Source organism: Dromiciops gliroides, chromosome 1 (assembly GCF_019393635.1).
Source record: "Dromiciops gliroides isolate mDroGli1 chromosome 1, mDroGli1.pri, whole genome shotgun sequence".
In the NCBI taxonomy this organism is placed as follows: domain Eukaryota; kingdom Metazoa; phylum Chordata; class Mammalia; order Microbiotheria; family Microbiotheriidae; genus Dromiciops; species Dromiciops gliroides.
This window is the reverse complement of record NC_057861.1, coordinates 506,140,721-506,167,575: the sequence shown is the minus strand read 5'-3', so window position 1 is coordinate 506,167,575 and position 26,855 is coordinate 506,140,721. Positions and strand designations below refer to the sequence as shown.

Sequence of the window (26,855 nt, the reverse complement as noted above, 5' to 3'; positions counted from 1 at the left end):
TTCCTTATAAGTTAACAAGGGGTTCAAATCAGTGAGATCTAAGTTGCTATTTCTGAATTCTAGATGTGTTGTACCCCTGGATATTAAGGTGTTAATAGGAACTACATGGCCTCAGCCAATGAGAGCTCAAGAGGAAAACATTCTCAACAGATGCCTGTCAGTGTTATAATATCATAGAATTAGTTACCTTCAGAGATATGTAGGCCCTCAAGTGTCAGTGGTTAAATTTTCACTATGAGCATTTACACCTTGGAAATTGGCAAATGCTACAAATCAGGGCTTGATATATTATTGTTTTGTTGATTTCTCTAAAATTGCTATTAGCATGAGGCACATTTATTAGATGTATAGACATCCTCTTAATTTCTTGGCCTTTGCTTGTGCTTATACAAGCCAATTATAACAAGTATCTGAGCAATTATTTAGAGATTTTGATCATTGTATCTACCCATGTAGATAACTCAAGCCAAAATAATTTACTTCAATAAGATGTTTATTTCTACTGAAATAAACTTAAGAAATTATGTTTATTTTTAAAAGACTTAAGAAAGTGATAGAGAAAATGTTAATATAGATTAAACTTAAAAGTATGTTGTGCACTCAATTTTTTCCCACCATGCCCCAATATCTTTGCCAAAAAGTCCTTGTCCTTCTAGGTACCTTCAGTATCAATTTTGATGTGATTGTCTCCTCTCCCACCCCCAAGCCCGAAGAGATTGCTGATCAGTTAGACATCCCAAATAATAAATTGTCCACAATTCCTAGAAAACAAAATAGCCCGCCAGAAGAATTAGACCAATCTAACTGGAAGACAGTGGAGTATGTGTGTGTGTGTGTATACACATACATATATGTATATATTTACATGTGTATTTTTTTTCCTTTGGGTCTTGAACCTGAGCTCTCACCAGAAGACCATATTGACTTTACAGTGATAACTTTGTGCCAAGAGAGAATCTTTGGCAGATAGCCCCTAAGGCTTAGCACTCTGAAAAGGATGAAAAGAAAACTATGAAAGACCAAAAGACCTGTGTGCAATGAGCTTTCGAGACTATTTTAGCTTTAGTGAACATGGGTTGGTGGGGGATGGGAAAAGAGTATCATAATTTTAAACTGACAAAAATCCAAGTGTGTTTCTTTTAAAATCTGTAAATAAACTTCGATCAGTTTGTAAATTCTTACCCTTTCACATTTTTACTTGAAGTTACAGAGTACAGTGGGAAAAGGAAAATGGGCCTTATTTCTGTGATCTTGTCCTCTCTGTTTTTCCCTTTAAAAATCTCCTTCTCCTGCTTCCCTTGGTTTTCTTTTATATTCCACCTCCCCACCCACTCTTCTTTTCACAGATACAAAACAGTATCCGGTGTTTGTGGGCCACAAGCCAGGACGGAACGCCACACAAAGGCACAGACTGGACATCCAGATGATTGTGATAATGAATAGAACCCTCTACATTGCTGCCAGGTCAGTGACATTTTTCCTCAGTCCTTCCTTGGAAAGCTTTGTATGCCTTAGATTATTTGCTCATGAATTTATTTTATCATTTCATGATGGACCCTAACCAGTTATTTTTAAAATGTAAAATACATAATAATGTTTAAGTTCCCATGTAATTATTAAGTTATCATTACTTATTTAAAGGCACTCCATTCTTCTAGTACTTTAATTCATGCTTGTAAGAGGGTTGTATGTTTCAGGAACTTAAACCCAAATGATCTACAGTGAAATTGAATGCATGCATATGTGTGTGTATGCATGTGCATGTGTGTGTGTGTGCGCATGTGTGTGCGTGTGTGTGTGTGTGTGTGTGTGTGTGTGTGAGAGAGAGAGAGAGAGAGAGAGAGAGAGAGAGAGAGAGAGAGAGAGAGAGAGAGAGAGATCTGTGTTTTCATCAGGAACTTTTTCTACCAATATAAATCATCATATCACTTCCTCAGCAATTTATAGTCTTAAGAGAATTCCCTGGGCACTGAGATCAAGTAACTTGCCCCAGATCAAACAGCCAATATGTGTCAGAGATGGGACTTGAACCCAGGTCTTCACAACTCTGAGGCCAACGTGCAATCTCTCTCTCTCTCTCTCTCTCTCTCTCTCTCTCTCTCTCTCTCTCTCTCTCTCCTCTCCTCTCCTCTCCTCTCCTCTCCTCTCCTCTCCTCTCCTCTCCTCTCCTCTCCTCTCCTCTCCCTCCCTCCCTCCTTCTTTATTTATATATGTGGGTAATGTTTGTGTATACCCACATCCCCTCATGGACAGGTGATTTAATTGGTATGATGTTTCTTCTACTAATTCAGATTGTGACTGCCCTGACCCACTGCTAAGATAAATATCTACATAGTACTTATATAATGCTGCTTTGTATAGTTACTCTGTTCCCAAAACTGGTCTAAAATTCATAGTGAATTAATTCTTAGGAATAGCCAAAATCTTGAACTGATTTGATTAAGTGCTACTTCATTCCATCAGTAGCCAATCTTCATGTGTTGTTATGGCCAAAAAAATGACCTAATGGTCAGTCTTCAGGTGATTGACCTCTCCCAACCGGCCCTCAATTCATCTACTCATCTATTCAAAGCCTTTCCACTTCGTTAGGATTTGCCAGGGCTTCTGCTTCACTGTAATTTCTTTTGAAAGCCCCAGCACTAAGGTAGGATTGATGCCCCAAAGCAAAGTAGAATTCTGCTTGGCCCTGTGTTATTAACATTTTTATCAATTATTGGATCAAGGCATAGATGGTATACTTATAAAACTTGCAGATGACATAAATCTGGGGAAGATAAATTACACACTATGATGAAATCAGGATCCAAAAGGGATCTTGACAAACTAGGGCATTGGGCTGAATCTCATAAGATAAATTTTAGAGGCTTACACTGTAGTACAAAAAAAAATCAACTTCACAAGTACAAGATCTCAGTGGGGAATGACTGGTTAGTAGCTGTTCTGAAAACAATCTGGTGATTTTAGCCAACTCTAAGCTCAATATGAGTTAGTTGTGTGATGTGGCAGCCAACAGAGTTAATGCAATCTTGGGTGGCATTAGGAGAAGCATAGCCTTCTTGTGAAATAGACATGGAAGATATCTCAGAAAGTAATTGCTTATTGATAAGCTAAATAATTATATTTATCTATAAGCTCATTTTTGGACAAGATTACTCAACTGACAAATTGGAGGGGGGAGTCCTGTGTGGGCAAAGAGCACTTAGATTTCATTATATCTGATAAACTTTCTCATGACATCATTGTGGACAATATAAAGAAACATCTCTGGTTACATGACAAGATCTAAAGAGGGGCAGTGTGGCATAGTAGAAAGAGCACTGGATTTGGAAGTCAGAGGACCTTGGTTCTAAACACAGCTCTGCTGCTTGCTCCTTGGGTGATCTTGAACAAGTCACTTTCTTCTTTTTTTTCTTTTACTTTTTTTTTTTAACAAGTCACTTTCTGACTTTTTTTTCTTATTTGCAAAATGAAGAGCTTAAATTATATGATCTCAAAGGGCCCCCTCAAGCTTTAAATGTATAGTCTTTTTTTTTTTTTGGTGAGACAATTGGGCTTAAGTGACTTGCCCACGGTCACACAACTAGTAAGTGTTAAGTGTATGAGGTCGGATTTGAACTCAGGTACTCCTGAATCCAGGGCCGGTGCTCTATCCACTGTACCATCTAGCTGCCCCTAAATGTATAGTCTTATGGAAAATGGATCAATATCATCCTAGAAGGAAGCTCAGTTCTTACCTGTCTCCTGTTCATCATTGTTATCAATGGATGAAGACAAAGATGGCAAATCCACTGATGTCAAGAAACTTGAAGGGCCAGCTATCATATCAGCTGATAAAATCAGGGTCCTAAAAAATCTTGGCAGACTGGAAGAATGGGCTCAATTATAACAATATTAAATTTCAAAGGGTAAATGTCAACTCAGCACTAATGTTCAACACTGTATAAGAATGAATAGAGAAGAGATGATTAGGTAGAAATTTGTCTGGAAAAAAACACCAAGGTTTTTAGCTAACTATAAGCTCAATATGCACCCATTCACAAGAGGGGAGATAAAAAACAATGAAATTTTGAGCTGCATTAATAGAAATCCTATGTTTAAAATAGACCTGATGGGTTTTTATACTGGTCAAACCATATCTGGATTCGGATGTGCATTTGAGGGCGTACCACTTTATGAAGCATGTTTACAAATTGGAGTACAAATTAGAGAAGAGTGACTAGGTTGGTGAGAACACACCAACCTTCATTCATATAAAGTTTAATTGTAGGAACTGAGGAAATTTAATCCAAAGAAGAGAAAATGAAGTGAGATTATAATCACAGTCTTTAAGAATCTCCTGGGTCAGGGCAGCTAGGTGGCGCAGTGGATAGAGCACCGGCCCTGGAGTCAGGAGTACCTGAGTTCAAATCCGACCTCAGACACTTAACACTTACTAGCCGTGTGACTCTGGGCAAGTCACTTAACCCCAATTGCCTCACTAAAAAAACCAAAACAAAACAAAAAAACAAGAATCTCCTGGGTTGGCATGTGGAAGAAGGATTAAACTGATTCTATGTAGCTCTGGTGGGCAGATTTAGGATTAATAAGTGAAAATTACATGGGCACAGATTTAAGCTAAATATGAGAGAACTTTCTAATAATCAGAGCCTTTCCAAAATGAAAAGAACTGCCTCATGGAGTACTGAACCACTGAATTTGTTCTAAGAAGGGCCAGAAAAACCACTTGTTGGGAATGCTATGGGAAAAAACCTCTGTGAGTCTGGGAACCAAACAAGATGTCTGGTATATGGTTCTATGTTTCATCTTGAAGGGAAATTTAAAAATTATATTCCAGAAACATAATTCCCCCCAAATGGGGAAAACCAGACATAGATTAGAAATGAGTTCATTAAGATATACAAATTGGTGTGTGTTTAGGGGAAGAGGTGTTGAGGAGGAGATGAACACCTAGTTGGTCCCTGGCCCAGATGAAAAGGTTTCCATCTTTGATTTTGATGAGAGCATGTTATTTACTACACTTATCTACCATGGATATCACCTTAGACAACAGAAATTGAATTCCAGCTAATCTTGACAAGTTGGAGAAATACAAGGTCCTATTTTTAAAATTGTTTAAATAGGGCATTCAAGAACAACAATTCCTGGGGCTATTAATGTAAAGAGGAAATACAAGCTTCATAAACAGGACATTGGGAAGGACTGGCTGTGTGCAAGTGTGGCAAATGAAAAGCACCTTAGTCCTTGAGGATTTCTGAGAGCCTTGAGGTAAATATGATTCAAGGTGGTGCTGAATGTAGTTGTTTTTGAAAAGGGGAATGTGATGTGGGGATATACACTTGTGAGAGAATCTCCCCAGGTACTAGACACCTGGCAGAAATCACTTAATCACAACAGTCATTCCGCAAGCACTTATTAAACACTTACTATCTGCAACTCACTGTTATTAGGTGCTAGATGAGACACAAAAGTAAATAAGACTTGGGACATTCTCAGGGAGCTTACAAGTTAGAATTAATAAGTGTGTAAAGGAAATAGAGATGAGGAAGAAATCACTATTAGTTAGGGAGAGGGAGAGAGATCAGGGAAGAGGAAGAAGATTGATTTTAAAGTCAGAAGATCTGAGTTTGAATTCTGGCTCTCTTACTACTTTCTTACTACTTACTACTTACTACTTTCACCTCTCTGGCCTTTAGTCTCCTCATTTTTAAGATGATGGGGTTAGCTTAGATGACCTCTCACATCCTTCCTGGCTCTAAATTCATTATCTTTTCAACCAGTACTGTGTGAGGTTTGTGCAGTATAACCTGAGTAATCTGTGTAGAACTTAGAGGGGAAACAGAGGAACAATAATGAAAGAAGACTTTGGAAAATAAGCCTCTGAGCAAAAGATACAAAATAATTCAAAGTGCTGATTTAGGGGAACGAATGAATTAATTTATGAAAGAAAAAGACTTTCTTAAGTGCTTGCTGTGTGCCAGACACTATGCTAAATGCTGGGGCTACAAATATAAAAGAAAGATGGTTCCTGCCTTCCATGAGCACATTATATTAGAGAAAGACAGGGGCAGCTAGGTGGCATAGTGGATAAAGCACTGGCACTGGATTCAGGAGGACCTGAGTTCAAATCCGGCCTCAGACACATGACACTTCCTAGCTGTGTGACCCTGGGCTGTGTGACTTCAATTAACCCTCATTGCCCCACAAAAAATAAAATAAAATAAAAATAGAGAAAGACAGCACATATGGGAGGTAGCCTGGAAGGCAACTGGCTCCATAGAGCAATTGTCATACACTATCTAGAAATAGTGGTAGCATTGATTTACCTGTTGTACCCAAAGCAAAAGGTAAAAAAATGAAGGGAAATAGGGAGCTACTGCAGTGACATAGCAGGGAAATGGTAGTGAACTACAACGGCCAGCTAGATATGGAGACTTTTTTGTAAGGGGAGATTTAAAGAATCCTAAAGCTTCAGGCAGTACTTAAGGTGAAGAGGAAACATTCACTTTCTGCCTCACCCTGGCTCCCTCCAACACCAGAACAGAGCAAAAGGGAGAGAAATACAGATAAGGGAAGAAGACTAGAAAGACAAATGAGGCAGGGATGGGAGGAGAGAGAAAGTGAAGAGAGAAATGGGTTTGAACCCAGAAGTATTTACCAAGAAGTACATGGAGGGAGAGACTGGAAAGAGATAAAATGGGCACAGGTTCCCTTTAGCACTTCTAGTATGTAAAGTTATTATATGACCAAATGAAAGGGTAGACCTAAAGTCTGAGAAGAAATTAATTGAGGTAAGAAATTCTTTTCTCAGAGAGTTTTGAAACATCATGGTAGGGGATTCAGTTCTGCAATTTTTAAATAAAAGGGTAGACAAGATTATCAGTATGATACTGATTTAGTTCCTGCTGGATAAAACCTGTCATTTTATGGCCAAGAGAGAATGAATCAGTTCTCAATGTCGGAATATGGGAGTCACTTTAATTAAATAAGCAGGCACACTTTACTATATGGAGGAAAACTAATGAGGTGGGGTAAAATATGCAAGAATGCCCCCCATTTTGACCCAGATACAACTGTGGTTAAAATGAGAAACACCTTAGCTCTTTACGCTTTCTCTGTTACCACATGAAGCTATAAGGAGCTAATCTAAATGTGGTCACTCTTAGGAACCCAGCTACCATAGACACTTATCAAAGAGCATCTCAGCAGAATTAATTGAAAAATGTCTTCAGCAACCATCCCTTAGGCATAATATCAGCTTTTCTTGAATGTCATTTAAAACTTTTTTTTTCTAAATGTTGCAGTGCTAAAGGTTACATTTGTACTCAATTATCTGAAACCTGGTCAAAACAAATGATTAAACAGCCTATCTGTGAGAATGTAGGCTGACTTCAAAATCCTCTGTGAATTGTTCACTTTGCTGTTGCTTCTCTGGAAGGGAAAAAAGAAGAGTAAACACAGATAGATGAGATAGCTTGAGTAATGCGGAATCGCAAGAGCTCTCACTGGATGTGCCTCAGGAGAACTGGGTTCTAATCCCATTTCTGACTCTACCTATGGGGCTTGGGGTAGGTCAGGCAGGCTGTCTGGGCCTCAACTCTTTGTAACTCAAGGGACCTACAGAACTGGAACTGAATTTAAAACAATCTTGAGGGATTGATGAAGTTCATGTGTGTGCACGCACGCGCGCGCACACACACACATTTTTTTTTTAATTTTTTTTTTTTTATTTTTAGCGAGGCAATTGGGGTTAAGTGACTTGCCCAGGGTCACACAGCTAGTTAAGTATTAAGTGTTTGAGGCCGGATTTGAACTCAGGTGCTCCTGACTCCAGGGCCGGTGCTCTATCCACTGCGCCATCTAGCTGCCCACACATTTTTTTTTTTAAAGGATGGGTTTTTGAGGATCCCTAAAGTGCCTCTTAGTTCTAAATGCCTGTGACCTTAGAGCTAAACCTAACTCTAAGGAGGAGTATGGTGCTTATATTTCATGAAGTAGAGAAACCTGGCTATAACTACCCAGACCAGTAGCTGGTTTCCTAAATTATGGTGCATCATCCAAGAAAATATACCCAGAAAATACTTAACATGTCTATTTTCAGTCTAACAAACAGCTTCATTCTCCCAAAGGAGACATGCCACCTTGGTCAAAGTGTGCAGTCTCCCTGGGATGTGTTTTCTGTGTTTCTGGCCCCTCCTGCAGTCACTTCCCCAAGGTAAAGACCCAAAGGCCTAGACTAGAAGGTGTTCACAGCATTCACTTTGAGAGCCCCTCCTCCTGGGTGGCCTAAGAACCTGCCAATTGCATTGTTGAAATTTCTCTCCTCCCCTTGGCTTCTGCCTTTGCTACAGAATTCAATTCTGCTGACTGGAAGTGGGAAATCGGAAATACTAGGATTAAGCCAGTTTGTGTTAGAATAGCTTAATTAACAAACAGCTGTATGCTCAGGAATGCTATAGGTGGTGGTAGGGAAGGGAGAACAAAAACACCTCTTCACCTTTATTGCCTATAGCTACAACCAGGCAGTTTTCACACTTGAGAGCCCTTTAAAGGGCTGGTCCGTTTTGAGATTTTGCAAATAGAAAGTGTTTGTCTTTATCCAAGAAAGCTGGTTGTTTCATTCATGTTTTTCCCTGCTTTCCCCCTCCCACTCACCTTTCTTTGAAAAAGGCTCCTCAATTCCCAGGATTACTTTGCTTGAGAAAGCTACTTTCAGCATCTAGGGATTGGGCGACCGAGGCCTCTTTTGAATCACTATTTTTATCTACTGTTAGATTTTTTTTTTAAAGAAAAAAATCTCAACCACTAATTAACATAAACAGGCCAAGCAAGAAGGGGACAATCTGAGAACTTTCTGAGGTGTTGCCAATGCATAATAATTAGCTCTTAATTTACAATTCAGATGCATGACTCTCACTTTTGTGAAGGGGGAAATGGGAAAGGGGGAGTGTAGGAGAAAAAGAAACTGAAGTCATCCATAAAGCTGATAACAAAGCAATAGGTAATTTGATGCCAGTAATGACCTGGATCAAGGCGCCACCAGGAAAGTCAAGCAAATAATAAACGAAGGTTTGAAAGTAAATGACAGTTCTGGTTTCCTACTGACGCCTGCAAAAACTTCCCAATTCAGCAATTTTCTAAGCAGACTAGCCAGTCTTCCACCCCCAAGTATTCAGTGTTCAGTAGCAGGCAGGGGATTTTTTTTTTCCTTTTAAGCCAGTTCCCATTAACAACCCTGCCTTTTTCCCCCTCCTTCACGTGAGAAGAGATCTGCTTGTTACTCTTGTGTGTGGCTGTAAGGACCATTGTGCGCCCAGTCTAGTAGAAGAAGCATGCCCCCTTTTTTTTTTTTTTTGGCCAGAACTGATAAAAATGAAGTGAATCCTGGCTGGAGAGACTTTAAAAAGAGGTGGGGGAGGTGAGAAAGGGGTGCCTGTTGGGAGGCAGAAAATCTCTCAGCCTGAAGGACCTACTTTAAAGCTTGGGTAATTTTCCAACCCTGGGACTTTCTGCATTTTAGAAAAATTCAATGTTATTTCAAGGGAAAATGAGATGTTTTGCTTTCATTCACTAACCCCCTCCTCATTTCCCCAATTTGGTGTAGTTCTTTCCGTTTCTTCTGACTTTCAGACAAAAATGTCCTTGTACTCAGCTCACACAGAAGGTAATATTTAAATATAGTCCCACACCTGAGCTGCTGGTTGTGTTTCCCTCTTCTGAGAGGTGATTGACAGCTCACTGTAAAGAAAATCCAATTCTCAATAAAGCAGGAAGGTGAAAAGAAGAAAGAAATGTAAACTTTTGAGGGGAACATGCCCTATACCCTAAATTGACCATAATGGTGGTGGTGTTGGGGGGGAGAACCGCTTCTAAAAACATTTTTGTCACTGACGTCTTCTACCTTTCTGACATGCCTGTCAAACCATCAGGGCTGAAAGCTATAGTGAGATGTTTAAAAGAGAGAGGTGGAAAGAGCATTAACTTCTTGTTATCTTTCTGGTTGAATAAATGTGGTATATTGAATACCAAGGTTCTGTTTGAAATGGCATTTTAGCCATTTTTAGAACAGGTAAACATATCTATAAACCAAGGAAACAAATAAGAGTTCTCTTTTCTGAACCACTTATGCATGTATATGAATATTTTGTAATTTTATCAGAAAAGATCTTTATTTCTTCCTTTGGAGTAAGACATAGGTTTATATTCAGTTGTGCTTTATCAGTAGAAGCAGACTATTATCAGAATTCTCTTGTATAGTCTTTGCCCTTTTCTATTCTGGTATTTGTTCATGATTGTGTGTGTGTGTGTGTGTGTGTGTGTGTGTGTGTGTGTGTCTTAGGGTGTGTTGGGGTGTGTATGTAGATACTGTACATACACACAAGCAAAACTTTATCAGCCCACAGATGACTGATTCAATAGAGAATGAACTATCTTGACTACAGCATTGCCTTCATATTAATTTTCCTTTGTTTACAGGGACCATATTTATTCTGTTGACATAGACACATCAAACACAGAAGAAATTTATTGTAGCAAAGTAAGTAGTTTCTAAACCAGGGTCCTGGAATCATCAAGGAATCTAGGAGGGAGGCATGATCTCATTTTCAACTAGTGCTTATATTTGAAAGTACAAGAATTAACCTCGTTTAGAGGATGTGATCACAAATATTTTGTGTATTTAAAAAAAACGGATTTGCTCCGGGTTCTGAAACTGAGTTCTGAAAACTGAGTCACTCTGGTGTGCTAAAAAGAATATTGGGCTGGGAAAGGTGGGGAAGGCAGAGAGGTGGGAAGACTTGGGTAATGGTATTCACTTCAATTAGCTTTGTGACCTGGAATATGTGACTTCATGTCTCATCCCTCCCGTCTTCAGTTTTCTTTAAATTTGAAAAGGTTGGACCAAATGATATATGAGCTTCTTCCAGCTAAAAATTTTGATGATTCAACTTGATGAATTAGCTATTTTATCACATACCTGTTTGCAATGTGGAAATCTAGATATTTTATATACTCCCATAATATTTTAATTGCTATTCTTATGTTGGAAAATACAATTTTGAATCATTTCATGTGCATAGGCACATCCCACAGCAAAGATTTAATCACTCAGGTGTAATGCTCCCATTTCTTGGCATTTGAAGTTTACTCTGACCTTTTTACATCTGTGTTAGAGTGAAAAGAGCACTGAATTTGAAGGGGGACTTGGCTTTAAATTCTGTTCTGTTAATTACTGAGTGACCTTGAGCAAGTCACATAATGGCCCTGGGCCCCATTTTCTTAATTTGTTAAGTGAGAGGATCAGAGTAGGTGATCTCTGAGTAAGAAGTCCCTTCTTACTCTAAATCAATTCTAGCCTTCCATAATGTAACTATCCCTCATTTCAGACAGCCATAACAATGTATCCTGAGATTGTTAAAACAACACAAGGGGATGGTTTAGTTCTCTAAAAATTACTTAAATTTAGCATAATCAGAAGATTCCCTCAGCTTTTTAACCTATAAGGCCTAAGACAAATTGGATTTTTTTTTGCCTATATAAAATAAACCTAAACATAAGAGTAAATGGGGGGCGGGAATCTTCATACTTAAAAAAAGACATCTTTGTTAAAAGGAAACCAAATGAGAGGGCAAGATTAGACATTTAGAAAAATGCACACGTGTTTTAAAGTTAGCTTGGCTACTTTTTGGTGAACTCAACTTAATGATCTTTTTTAAGGAGCATCAAATAACAGAAGATCATTTTGTAGTTTAATGAATAGAGAACAGCTCAAAATGAAATGAACATTTTGCATCACTGATCTTTTGTTGTTATGGTGAATTAATCATGGGGAATGGGTGCTGAAAGCTTTCAATAAATATATGTTCAGCTTCTAGTTTCCCCAAGGGAACTCTTACTTCTGAAATCAAATGCAACAACCTCTGAGCTCTAATTGATTTCTTTCTTGATCCCTGCAGAAACTGACATGGAAATCTAGACAGGCTGATGTAGACACATGCAGAATGAAGGGAAAACATAAGGTAGGCAATTTTCTTTCCTCCTGAAGCTGCCACTTTGGTTTAGGTTTTTTGACTGTTAAATCAAGTCGTTGTCTGTGATGTGGAATAGATACTGCCATTCACTTCTTTCCTAGTAATGGCTTTTTCCATCAACTTATTGAAGGCTCTAATTTGCAAAAATAGTTTGCTTTTAATGTGATGAAACATTACGACAGCAGCAGCCAGAGTGGCATTGTGAAATGCTCCCGTTGCACTAGGAATTGTGGACACCATGTTAGCTGTATGGACACTGCTCAGCACTCTCTAAGAGAGCTAAACGTTGCCGCTCTTTGCCCACTGGGAGTTTCCTTTAAGGACTCATAAAAAGCTGCAAGTAGACTTACAGGGTTTTGTGCCTTCGGTAATGTAGCAACATAAAAAGACCCTTGAGCTGTGAGTCTTAGCTACATCAAGATACTGCAGGAACACCTGGCATTAAAATGAATACTGTGAAGTTTCTCTTTTAGTATTGCCATTGCAATTTATTATAAATCATTATGATATAACTACATAGTACATATACACATATATATCATAGCATTTATTATATAACTACAAAAGAATATAGTATAGAATATACAATATACAATGCAATATACACCATAGAATATAGAATAGAATATGTTTATGTAGTAATGTGACAAATACAGTCATAATATTCATACGGTGATATTATACAATAAATTGGGACACCAAAGATCTTTTATGCCTAATATGAAAGATGAAACATTATATGTTATAATTTAAATATTGTGAAAAATATATAATGTTATACTTACATAGCAATTCTCTATGATAATAAGTAATACCAATAAATAAAAACTCACTACCTTAGCATAGTAGAGAGCTGGCCTCAAAGCCAGGAATTCAAACCCTACCTCTGACACATTCTAGCAACACAACTTCACACAAGCTCCTTAATTTCACATTGCTCTAGACAAGAGGTAACAAACATACAGTCCATAAAGTAGCCCAGATTAAAATGTTATAGGAAAATATTTAGCAAAAGAAATAAAAATTAAATAAAACAGATAATATTGCACTTTTCTTTTTTAATTTATTATTTACTTATATTTAGCTTTTTAAAAAATTTCGAATTCTTAATTCTCTGCCCCTCCCCTCCAATCCCCTCCCCCTACCCACTGAAAAAACAAGATAATATTACATTTTTAAGCTAAGTTAATATGTAACCTGCAGGGATCCTTATGCATGGGTTAGTGACCCCTATTTCTATTTAAGTTTGATACTACTGCTCTAGACAACTCATAAAGACTGTAAGTCCCATAGAAGGTGCCAGCCTACATTGGGAGAGGGATTTTCCTTACCTGGGAGTTCCCTATACCAGGGAAATCTCTATCCTTATTTATTTTTGTCAACAAGACTCATCTTCTCACACATGAACACAAACTCATTCCTCTTCTGAACTTCCCTATTTTTTATCAGGGGCATCACTATCCTTCCAGTAATGCAGCTTTGCGTTCTCAGAGTTTTGCTCCAGTCTTTACTCTCCATCACCCCACAGAGCCAATCATTTGCCTAGTCTTGTTGTTTTTACAGCATCTCTCACATCTGTCTCCTCAAATGGCCACTAACCTACTTCCAGCCCTTGTCATTTTTCTTCTAGACTATTGCAGTACCCTCCTCAATAGCATCCCCCTCTCTTCCCTTTCTAATCTATCTTACACATGGATACCAAGTGATTTTCCTAAAATACCGTTTTAACCATGTCATCCTCTAGTCAAGGGCTTTCTTGTAAATGCTTAACAAGTTCTATGGGGAAGGGAGGAGGAGTGTATACACAGCACACTTTAATCAGCATTATTAACATTCTCTCCATCAGTCTCTAAGTCTAGATAATCAACGAAACAATGAAACAAGCCCTAATTTGTAGCATTTGCCAATTCCTTAGGTGCTTACACCTCAGAAAATTTAACAATTACTTCTCAGAAGATTCAAGCTAGCTTCAGAACATCCCTGGCTCTGGGTGTCAAATATACACTCCTAGGTCTGACATTTAAAGTTGTTCACAACCTGGCACCAATCTACTTCTCAAAGGACTGTAGGAAGTTAGGAAAGAAGGGAGGGAGGAAGGAAGGAAGGAAGGGAGGGAGGGAGGGAGGGAGGGTATAGTCCATAAGGTACTGGATTGTTGGATTTTGGGGGGGCAATCAGGGGTCCAGGTTGGTATTGTATCATCAGCACCTAACACATTGCCTGGAATTACTTTTTGATGAGTTGATTTTGTATCTTTCCCAGCACTTGAGTATTATGTTCTACATACATTCCAAATTTGCCCCTCTAATACATACATTTTAAGTAAACCCTTAATGAAAATTTATTAAATGATTAATTCATTGATTGATTGATAAGTTCTTTGTCACCTTTGTCTTTTGGGAAAAACAACCTGGATAGAAGAATAGCTGCTAGGCTTCCTTCATTTTAACCCTGATGATAATGGATCACAATACAAATGAATGATAAATTCTATTAAAAGAATTGACCTGAAAAAAATACATTTTAACTATTTCCCACCCCCCAGGATGAATGTCACAATTTTATTAAAGTTCTTCTAAAGAAAAATGATGATACACTATTCGTCTGCGGAACCAATGCCTTCAACCCTTCTTGCAGAAACTATAAGGTAAATGTTACTTTTATATGTCTGGAACCATATGGTTAGGAGGTACTTTGTAATTTACTCTGTACCTGCAACAAGCTAAGAACTGTAATTTAACACTACCTAGTTTCTTTTCACTTGTTCAACTTAATGTATTGCTCCACATGAGTGAGCTTGAGTAGACTTCCCAGTTTCCTGTTTGATCAAGATTGATTGACACATCTTTAAGGATCCTACAGAGCAAAGTTAGTTTCTGTAAGACCCAGTTCTTTGACCAGTTGACTAATACGTTGTTTACAATAAGTACAATGTGAAATATATCGCCATAGTCTCTTCTTTCCTCTCTTCTCCTCTCCTTTCCTGACCTCAACTCTCCTCAACTCTTCTCTCCACTTCTGTCTCCCCTATTCTGTCCCCCCTTCCCTTCCTCTCCTTTCCTTTTTCCTCTTCCCCTTTCCCTTCTCCTTCCCCTTTTCCTTCCTTCCCTCCCTCCCCCTCTCTCTGTCTGTCTGTGATCTCTCTCTCACATACACACATACACACCACACATTTACTTTATGAGCATTCCTAATTTCAAAAACATGCATCTGAAGCTGCAAGTTTGCTTCTGTATAGGCAATTTTGAAGAATTTGGGAGTTTTCATTTCACCATGTGATTGGATAACAAAGGAGAGTGTCTTACTTGACACTTTCCTTTATACAAAGAACATTTCCAACCATTTCTCTGAGAGGCAACATTTCCAGTTAGTCCTGATTAAATTGTTATTAAAAGTGTCCCTGAAGAAGATAGGGAGCTCTCAGCATCCTGAGTAGCAGTAGAAGCAACAACAGAGATATATGAGCCCATCTCCATCTGTTTCACTTTGCTGTTCCCTTCCTTTTGACTCTTTGGTCTAGAAACTGCAAAGACCTTATTATGGAAAGTGCACCAATACATATGGTGACCAACTCTGCAACCCTGTTTTTGTTTCTGTTCTGCTAAGCTAAGCCCTAGGAGGAAATTCTTGCATTGGGTACAAGTTCATCTCCCACTGGTCATATTTTTGATACCAGGTATTAGGCTGTAATGGGCAAGCAGCCTGCTCTCCCTTCCCCAAAACACCCCAACTTACAATTGATTGTCCTATAACAAACATCTGGGTCTTTAGAATCAAATCTACCATTTAGTATTCGATTCCTGTTTGTCATTGTTTAGTGCTCATTAAGATTAATGCTCCTAACAAATCCCATGCTGGAAAGCTCTTCTTTATTATAAATGCAGGTTTTCTTGGCACTGCAACATAAAGAATTTAAATTGTCTTGTTTATCCTTTTTTTCAGATATTCTGTTCCTCATGATACATAACCTATGTTGATTCTTACTCATCTTTGCTTGAACTACCCACCCCTGCTGGGGTATACCTTTAAGGACCTGTAGGAAGTCACAAGAATACATTAAATGACTTTCCTTGTCCATAATCTTAACAATATGGATGCACTGAGGCATCATAAGGCATAAAACTGAGAGGATCTATTCTCAAAGGCAGAAGGTGAAAGAGCAGAGGAGGCTAGAATGTAGAGTTCCAGGGAAGGAAAACTCAGCATAGTGTTTTTGTCGTAGAGTGTCTCTTTCAGAAATGACTAATTTCTGTAAAAAGATTTGGACACAAAGGCTACATAACAAGAAAAAACACAGATCATCCACTCTGTAAGTCCCAAAAGTTTAAGAGCTTAAGGTTTATTAGAATAACTTAATGGAGAAAGAAGGATTATTTTTTTCATGGTCTCTGACTCTGAATTCTGTCTTCAGTTTATACACGCTATGTATCCCTCAAGTAAGGTGAATGTGTTAGAAAAATTGCAACCTGAAATAGATTTGCTGATGCCTCATCTTTAAGGCTAAGAATGCTGAATCGAAGCTCTCTGGGCTCAGTTTCCTCATTTGTAAAATGAAGAAGTTTGGATTTGATGGCCTTCAAAGACTCTGACAGCTTTAAATCTGTGTTCCTCTGTACATCTTTCCCCATTGTTCACTAAAACCTTTGGAACTTCAGTGTGAGGTTGAGTTGGTTATTTGTATAATTATCTGTACCCTATGGTGAATTAATTTCCCAGGGGTTGCTGTTAAGTCTGAGATTTTATGACTAGTGCATGGATTAATTCTTACTTCATGGAAATAGGATTTCTCTATGGCACAGACTACTCTGCTGATAGCGTTTAATCTCCACATCCTTCCGAACATCCAAATCAGCAGAGGGCAATTTCACATTATCTTCCAGCTCTTATTTAGCTTCTGCCACATTTTTAGAAGTAGGTGCACAGAGAGGAAATTATCCCTGCCCCCCAACCAAGTGTTTTGTTTCTCTCTTGCAGACTTTACAGAATGTGCACTGCTCTGGACAAGAGTGCAAAGCCCTACTCTTGAATGCTTTCCAGAGCCTCAGACCAAAGAGTCTGCCACAGTTCAACAGGAAACTCATGTTCTGATAAAATATCAGCAGAAGGCTTTAGTAAAAATGGATTGGGGTTGCGGTGGCAGAACAACAAGATCATTTTATTTTAAACAGTACCTGACAGGCTACATTTTCTTAGGAAGAGTCTTTTTAAAAATACTATATAGCTTTATGATATTCTCAACTTCAGTTTTAAAAAATCCACAGCTTTAAGGGGCAGCTACGTGGTGCAGTGGATAGAGCACCGGCCCTGGATTCAGGAGGACCTGAGTTCAAATCCAGCCTTAGACACTTGACACTTACTAGCTGTGTGACCCTGGGCAAGTCACTTAACCCCAATTGCCTCACTAAAAAAAAAAATCCACAGCTTTAATAAAGGCCATTTCAAAATTCTTAGGAGTGGGACAGACCTATTGCATCACAGAGACTATTCACAAGAAATGGGGCCCAAATTAGCAATTGTACAGTCCTCCTTGATTTTCCTTGAGGTATTTCACTTTTCCTGGATAACAAGATTAGGCACCTTGAATTAATTAATACAAGTGATCATGTAGCATATTGTCCTTTGTTTTATCACGTCTCAGTTTCCTTATCTGTAATGAAATAGCCAGAACTCAAATATATAGTGAAACATAACTAAATGTAGCCTTTATAGACAACAAGCATCTTTAGAGGCTCTGGGTCAGTGGATAGAGTTGGATCTGAAGGCAGAAAGACTTGAGTTCAAATTTGCCTTCACATACTTCCTAGATGTGTGATGCTGAGTAAGACACTTAATCTCTGTTTGCCAAAAAATCTCTGTTTGTAAAGTGGGGATGATAATAGCACATACCAATATTTGTGAAGTATTTAGCCTCCTCCCCTTCCTTTATCCCAACTCTCATTCACACTGATGAGTCAGTCCTGAAAGTACAAGGTTCCATCCCTCCTTCAGGCTGATAGAAGGGCAGGGGTGATTCTTCTCTACTGAGTAGGCTTTAGTGACCATTCTAATATGTTCTCCCTGTGTCAGTTGTCAGTGACAAGCAAACTGTTATCTTTTAACTAATAAATATCAATTAGACTGTATAGGAGTATGTTTCCTAAGATGATAGGACAAGAACAGAAGTACAAGTGTCCCTGTCCACAACATACACTTTCTCCTATACTATATTAGCCTCTGGAAAGAGTAGGCTCAAACTTAAAGACATTTCTTCAAAGCATTTCCCCCAACCAAGTTTACTTCCCAAAGGCGGCATAGCCAATGGATGAATCTCTCCCTCTGGAAGGACCTGGTATTTTGGCTTTAGGGTCAATCCACTAGCTATTCTGTTAGAATAGGCTCAGCTATCCACCAACTGGTGGGAACTTCCAGACCTCTGGTGGCTCTCCCAACCTTTAGAAACTCACAAGGTCACATAACAGCTTAAGCTATTCCATCTCTAATATCCCTTCACCCAAGTAAGGAAAAAAGAGATGCAACAGGAATAGAAGCAACAGCAGACCTTTGCATTCATGAGCCACATATCAATCCCAAAGTTAGGCCACTGACACTAACTCTCCCCACCTGGAGGCTTACAGCAGGCATTGCCTACTCATTCAAATAAAGTCAGGCAAGAAAGAGAATTTTGCTCTGGCCAGATAGGGCCAATTCCAGCTTGGCAGCTAGTCTTCACCATGTGGTTAGTGGACTGGAAATGGAATATCTGCTTGTAGCCCAAAGTTGGGGATCAAGGCTTGTCCATCAAGCATGCCTAGAAGCAGGCTTATATAGCCTTCCATGGCATGAGACAAGTAGAACAACACAGGTGATCAAAGAATAGGGCTCCTGCTCACCAACTCACCCCACTTCCAGAAACAAATGACTGCCAAGTTATTCTTTATATCCCTCTTTCATTCCAGTTAGGGCTTTCACTTCAAATTACCTTTTATTTACATGGTTATCTACTCATGTGTTGTATACTCTCAGCAGAACATGAATGCTTTAAGGGAAAAGATTGTTTTCATCTTTGTGTCTCCCATGCCCTAGCACACTGCCTTGCACATAATCAATAATTCTTGAATTTCATATGGTGAGAATTATAAAAATGCTTAATAATCATGGAACAGAGGATTTTTGTGGGCTTAAAGTTGCTGAAATGCTATATTTCAGTGAGGTTCCTTGGATCAAGGAAGGAGTATTTGATAAGAGTGAAGCACTGGGTTGGGCATTCAGAGATCTGGGTTTTAGTCTCCCCTCTGCTGCCAACTACACATATGCACTTGGAAAAATTACTTCACTCTTATGGAGTGAGAGGTATTAGTCTAAATAAATAATATGGTCTCTTATACCTCTTAATGAATTTAAAGTGGGTTAAAATGGCTTCTAGTATTATACTTGCATCCATTTCTTATTTACTTTACTAATTCCATATTTCTCTGAAAACTAAAGCCTAGAGTTGATTCTTCTAGCATTTGACCTGCAAGGGTCAGGTCTCAATAGGACCAAAAAAGCCCAACATTTAGGCAAGTTCCTGTATAATTCATGACCCAGACTTGTGGGTCATTGAAAAACAAAGAAAAGAAAAGGTTTATTTGGTCCTGAAATTTCCAGATGATTGCCTTAATCCTTAACATTTTACTGATAGAGACCTACATTTCACACTCTGGGTTCCAGAACAGCCCCAAAGTAGCCAGTTCTTGTTAATGAATAGAAGTGACTGTTTCTTTTAGATGGATACTCTCGACTCCCTTGGTGATGAGTTCAGTGGAATGGCCAGGTGCCCCTACGATGCCAAGCATGCCAATGTCGCCCTGTTTGCAGGTAAATGATCTGCTCTAAATTTGCTGGGATTTCTTTTTTATTCATTACATTAAATTTCATTTCATAGACCTAAGCCTGGCAATATAAATCTCCTTTGGGGGTATTTGTGAATTCAGAGTTGCTCTTAGATTCAACTATAACTAATAGTGTCCTTTTCATTGGTGATTAATTTGAAATTACACCTTTTCCTCTCTGTCACCTTGATTCATTCCTCTGTGATTTTCAGACCAGATAGGTGCCTAGTACACTGCCCTGTTTTGGCATAGAAGGTGTTTATTCTTTAAGAGTACCACCTTCTACTGCTCCCTACCGCAAATGCCTGGTATAAAATGATTCTCTCTGAGTGTGAAACTTTTTGGATTGTCCAAAATGGACCAAAAGTCCTCACTCAGGAGGTTGTGGGGAATTCAAGAGGCCCTAAGTCTCCATACCACCAGACTTTAGTCATTATAGCAAAGTCAGGAAGAGGTCAAGGTGCAGTCCTAAATCCATCAAAGATGATTGTTAACACTGGGTCCTGAAGAAGGCAATCTGGAAACAATACACAAGAAATCAGGGGTTTATGGAGTTCAAGAGCCACATTGTTCCCACCCCTTGATTAGCCTTACCAAGTCTAGATACATGGATTCTACCAGTGAAGGATGTAGGAGCAGTTCCCAACCTAGGGTTGGGCCTCCTTCCACAGAGCATGAATTATAGATGATAAGCCATTGGTTTCCATTTCATTGTTGTTGTTTTAATTAGAAATTTAAGAATTCATTATCAGCTGTGTATATGAGGTCGGTATAGGGAAAATTGTTGGTGTAATAGTCATTGGATCATATGCTATAGTTGGCTATAATTTCCTTCACAAAAGCTAAAAGCTAGCATTGTGTGTGTGGAGGAAGGTGGGAATATGGGCTTTTGTTGTAAGTCAGGGTGCCTGATCCTTCCTTACTATTATCAGCATCTTCAGGGGGCCGGATTCCCAAAGCCATACATTGTAGAGGTGGGTTGTGCAGGAGAAAGAAAGCCTTCCCTAGGTCATCTTCTAGTCTAGGGCACAATGTTACTGTGGAACAGAATTGTATAAGAACACATACAGTCACTTGGCCCTGTGTGGAGGCTCAGGCAGAAGAAAGGCCGGTAGCAGAAATGCCCTGGTATCTCCTCAATTGTCCAGCTCCTGCCATCCCTCTAATATCTACAGGAATCTGCATGAGCCAATGGCAATGAAAGATGCTGGCTACAACTGATCAGTTAATTGTGTGCCTGGTTTGAGCAGAGAAATTAGAAGGTATGTAGAAAGAGTATATCCTGTGTGATACAGGCTAAAAAAGAAAAAAAAAAGCCAAAATGGCATAGGGAGAGAAAACTGGACTTGGAGTCAGGAAGACCTGTATTCAAATCCTACCTCAGATATTGACTAACTCTGTGACCCAGCACAATAACAGAAAAACACATGGGGAGAATGAACACAAACGTAAAGTGTAGATAACCCAGGGTAACAGCTAGCATTTATATAGTGCTTTAAGGATAGGGATAGATATGTGGCAAAGGCTACTCATAGCTGGTATTTCTGGGGCCTCATAACCTTTCTTTGAGGAGTCCTGGTAAAGTTCATTGCTATGCACGGCAACTCTGATGGGCAGCATCTCTGCTGATAAGCTGGGCTTGCCCTTCATGGCTATGGCATCTCAGCTAGATGGGTCCATTCGCTGTACCCTGAGCTTGCTCAGTAAAAGCAGTTGCAGCCTTTACCACTTCCAGCTCTTATCTTGGGCTCAGCTACAGCCCCTGGCTGGGGATTCTGCTACTCTCTTTCAGAAATAGAGATTCTTAGTTTAAGACTAACAAGTATATCGATTTCTGTGCCCTCAGGGCCTTGACTACAAGCCCTTGAAGGCAGAGAAATTTTTTTCCTTTTCTTTTGCCTAGTCTTCCCAGTCCAAGTGAGAAAGACCTCATTTTAACTTATGACATGCAACACATTTCCCAAATCTTGATTTTGGTAGGCCAGGCCATCACCAGGCAATGACCTCTTGCCAAATAATTGCCAAAAAGCTCTGGAGTTTAGGCTTTACCAGTTTTGTTTCATTTTGGGTTTTGTTAAGCTCTTTAAGCTTCTCTACTTGGTCTTGGCAAAGCAAGGCTAGGAGAAAGGTTCAGAGGTCATCTATGCTTGGTGAACAAGTTCATTGTTTCTGCTGAAAATTTAGTGACTTTCCTGGCCCTTTAACATGCTAGTTTATTACTCAAACCTTCATAGTCTTAAGGAGATATAAATGAATCACTTATATCTGAAAGAGCATTTCAGATATAAATGAATCACTTATATCTGAAAGAGCATTTCCCTACCTATAAGTAGCTTGCATAAAAAAGAACCTCATCTACAAATTTGACTGAAAGGGGGTCCTCTTTTTATATGTTTATGTATGTATAGATAGATAGATATTACATGTACATACGTATACATGTATGTATATATGATGCACTGTTACAGTAATTAGCTAGTTTTAAGTCTAGGGGCTATATAATGAATGGTTCATTAGGTCCCCTGAATTCTCTCTTCTTGAGTTTTATGGAGTTTATTTTATATAAAAAGTTCTAAGTTCAGTTATTATCACTTTGAGCCTCCAATTAGGAAAGTTCCTAACACCTAGGAAGAGGCTGGGCTTTCTACCTAACCTTACTTTTATAATCTGTCTATGATAAACCCAGGAAAATCTAGATAAAAAAAAACAAAACCCAGCAGATTATATTACAGTGACTGGGAATCTGATAAGTGATTTTGGGGGTGGGGGTAGGAAGATCTGGTTTTACTTGGAATTTGCCATGGCCTACATCCTGCTCTCTGAGGTGCCTATAGAGCCAATGACTCTCCTCAGCATTTCTCTTCTTTATCACAGCTCAGTCCCTCACTTGCTCAGAATTCCTTTCTTCCCCACTCCCTTTGAGATAGCTTCTTCCTTTTATACAAATTTCTTAGGATGCTGTCCAGTTTCTCACATACAATCACTTTGATTGAAGGAGGTTTACAGGCCCTGTTCACACTCAGTTCTGATTATTTCATTCAATCAAAAAGTGTTTTTCCTATACAAGGTACCATAACTAAGTTGTGGTGGTTTCAACCTTGTCCTTGTATATGCATATACTTATATGCATATGTATGCATAACAGTGGGGCATATAGAAGGCAATCTGGAAGTAATGCAAAGGAAGTCAAGGTTTTATGGAGCTCCTGAAACCCGATATTAACCTTCCTCCCACTCCCACCCCCTACCCCCTGCAAGCCTTGGCTGGTGGCTTCTTCTAATGGAGGGTACAAAAGCAGTTCCCAACTTTGTGTTGGGCCTCCTTCCATGGCTCAAGAGTTAGAGACAATAAGTCATTGATCTCCATTTCAGTGCATATATATGCAAATATGTGTGCATATGCCCCTTCTTAGTCTCTAGGTAATCCCGGGTTCCTATCTTCACTGACAACACCAGCAAAGAGTCTCTAAAACAAAAACTAACACATGGAAACTCTTCCAGTCTACTGACTCAAAGTCAGGTATGTCTAATGTGCTAAATGTGGAGAGGCTCATTGGTAGAAGGTTGCTGAGGTGATGGATTTTTTGGGCCACAGCAAGTCATAAAATACTATCTACTAAGGGCTGAAGGGATTGCAATTTTCAAGGGCCACCTTGATGTAATCAAAAGTATTGAAGTGTTTAGCTAGATAGATATAGCTCATTAGCATTTCTTATTTGTGAATGGCCTCCCAGGCCCTACTCAAGTGCAGAGAATTATTTAGGGTGACTCTGAACCAATTAAAATGTCAATGCTTTTTGAAAGAAGGCATATAGCATAGCAAAACCTTTGCTTTTTACCTGAACTAAAGCTGAAGAAGCAAAATGATGTAGGTAATGGAAGATTTGTTTTAATGATTTGTGGAAGCTATTTTTAAACAATGGACTATACTAAGGAATGGAAAATAAATGTGCGATTTCTTAATGGAAAATAAAGTATGCAATTATTTTGCCATTTTATTTCTGAAAGAATATAATCCATTTTTTAAAATACATGAACAAAATGACTTTCTATTTTTAAATATAATTTAATTTAGGCAGCTAGTTGGAGCAGTAGATATATTTGTGGCCTTGGAATCAGGAAGACCTGAATTCAAATCCTGCCTTATATTCTTACTAGCTAGCTAGCTGTGGGGCTCTGGGCAAGTCACAAAACCTCTGTGAACCTCACTTTGTTTATCTACAAAATACAAATAATAGAAGGACCTACCTCATGAGGTTGTTATAAGGACCAAATGAAATAATGTGTGTGAAGTGCTTTGTAAACCTTAGTGCTATATAAATGTTAGTCGTCATCATCATCATCTGTTTGTCCTAATAGAATTTGGTGATTTGATAGCTGTGTAATGTGATTATTCTTGGGAGTAATCAATAAGCATTTATTAAGTGCTTTGTATGTACCAAACACTGCACTAAGTGCTAGGGATACAAATAGAAAAGTAAGAATATTTCAACTCTCTCTCTCTCTTTTATTTTGGGGGTGGGGCGGGGCAATGGGGGTTAAGTGACTTGCCCAGGGTCACACAGCTAGTTAGCGTCAAGTGTCTGAGGCTGTATTTGAACTCAGGTCCTCCTGAATCCAAGGCCGCTGCTTTATCCACTGTGCCACCTAGCTGCCCCTAACTGTTTCAACTCTCAAGGGGCTTACTTCCTAATTGGAAGAGACAACACATGTAGGACAGACAGAAAGTCCTGGTGATCCTTAATAGCTTGCATCCAAGAGAGCTGACTGAAAGTTAGCAAATCACATTATCTCCCTTGACATATTTACCCCCTTGGCATTATCCCCTACTTTCCTTTAGCCTCTGAGAAAGAGGTGACTCTTCTCATCAAAGCTATTCCCTCTATTTGTACCCTATCCCTTCCCATTTTCTCCAGCAGACTGCCACCCCTACCCCCACCCAGTCACATCATTACCTCTCTGTTTTCAACTTTTATCTATTGGTTCCTTCCTACAAACATTTCTAAGTCTCCTCTATCCAAACAAAACAAAACAAACAAAAACTCTAACTAAATCCCATAATCCCATTCTATTTCTCTCTTCTTTTTCTCAGTCAAACTCCTTGAAAAATCGGTCTGCACTAATGTCCCCCACCCCCTTTCCTCCATCTCTCTAAACCCTATGCAATCTGATTTCCAACTATGGGTATGCTCCTGAGGCTAGTTCCTGGATCTCTGATCTTTGCTCACCTACTTTACTCTCTCTTTGCTTACTTCACATCCCATGCCTTCAATTATCATCTCTATGTAAATGACTTTCAGTTGTCTCTAGCTCGAGCCCTAATCTCTCTCCAGAGTTCCAGTACAACATGCCTACTGGACATTTGGATTCTATGTCCTATAGGCATTTTAAAATCAACATATCCAAAGCAGAATTCATTATCCTTTACCCCAAACCCATTTATCTATTGAACTTTCCCATTATTGTCAAGGGTACTGTCATCCTTCCAGTCACCAAGCTTTGCAATCTCAGTGTCATCTTCAGCTCTTCACTTTCACTTGCTCTACATATTCAGTCAGTTGTCAAATATCGTACTTTTTATCTCTACAACATCTATCAAATACATCTCCTTCTCTCCATTCACATAACCACCATGCTGGTTCAGGCCCTTATCAGCTCTCACTTGGACTTTCAGTAGAGATACTTGGTCTCTCTACCTCAAACCTCTCCCCACTCCAATATATCTTCCACAAAGCCACCAAAGTTATTTTCTTGAAGCAACTTTGACAATTCCGCTTTCTTAGTCAATGAACTAGAGTAGTTCCCTATTACCTCTCTGATCAAATATAGATAATAGATAGATAGATAGATAGATATGAGCTCAGTGGAACCAGCAGTAGATAGAATGTAGGAAAGAGTCGGGAAGATCTAAATTCAAATTCCACTTTACACACTTATTAGTTACATTTCACCAGGTAAATCACTTAACTTTTCTCAGTCCCAGTTTCCTCATCAGTAAAGTGGGGATAATAATAGCGCCTGCCTCACAGGGTTATTGTGATGATCAACTGATATATTTTAAGTGCTTTGTCAATCTTGAAATGCTATATAAAGCCTAGCTATTATGTTTATAGGTAAATGCAAAACGTGCACACATGTAAATATGCATATACACATACATGTACATAAAAACATACATACATGTGTGTTCTCTGTTAGAATATAAGCTAGTTGAGGTGAGGGACTGTATGCCTTATATCTTTATATCTTCAGTTTAGCACAGTGCTTCACACATAATAGACACTCTGGAAGTGTTTATTGATTAATTGATCTCTTTTCCACACCTTCCTCCACTTCACTCACTTATTCAGGTTAAAGGCTGCTCTATTAATTGCATTTGTACTTGTAATTATGTGTGATACAAGTGGCTTCTTCTTCCAACTTCAGTCATGTCTAATTACCTGCTGTTGTTGGGGCCACAGTAGTACCCAAGGAGACCAGGCCTCAGGGTATCACTTAAGTCCCTTCTAATCAAGCAGAGCAAGGAACATTTGTCATTTGCCCTTTTATTCCAGAGTAACTGCTTAGAAATTACCAGGATTTTTTTTTAAACCTTAATCTCACATCATTCCAATATATAACGGTAAGATTTGGGGGCTTCTCTTTTCCCAGACTGCTAGATTTTCTTAGTGGTCCTAGCTCATTTACTTAATATCAGAAGGCAATCTTCCTGACTTTTCTTCACACCTTCACCACATTATTCCCTTCCCTCTTCACCTCATTCTCCTCTCTAACCATGATTTTTTTCTCCTAAGATGGAAAACTGTATTCTGCCACAGTGACTGACTTCCTTGCAATAGATGCAGTCATTTATCGGAGTCTTGGAGACAGCCCAACCCTGAGGACAGTCAAACATGACTCAAAATGGCTGAAAGGTGAGTAAACAATGAAAAAGGAGGGTTGGAGAAAGGGAAGGGAGAGGGGAAAAAAAAATGCATGTC

At 38.9% G+C, this 26,855-nt stretch overlaps 1 protein-coding gene across 4 annotated transcripts in view; it reads left to right on the top strand.

Moving 5' to 3' along the window:
• The window catches only part of SEMA6A (semaphorin 6A), a 184,038-nt gene that overhangs the window by 98,911 nt on the left and 58,272 nt on the right, over positions 1-26,855 (top strand). For all 4 annotated transcript variants that reach the window (XM_043975815.1, XM_043975816.1, XM_043975814.1 and 1 more), the window contains exons 3-8: positions 1,347-1,464; positions 10,474-10,534; positions 11,952-12,014; positions 14,572-14,673; positions 19,772-19,862; positions 26,670-26,789. In XM_043975815.1, coding sequence (XP_043831750.1) covers positions 1,347-1,464; positions 10,474-10,534; positions 11,952-12,014; positions 14,572-14,673; positions 19,772-19,862; positions 26,670-26,789 — 555 coding nt within the window. The remainder of the gene's footprint in view (positions 1-1,346; positions 1,465-10,473; positions 10,535-11,951; positions 12,015-14,571; positions 14,674-19,771; positions 19,863-26,669; positions 26,790-26,855) is intronic.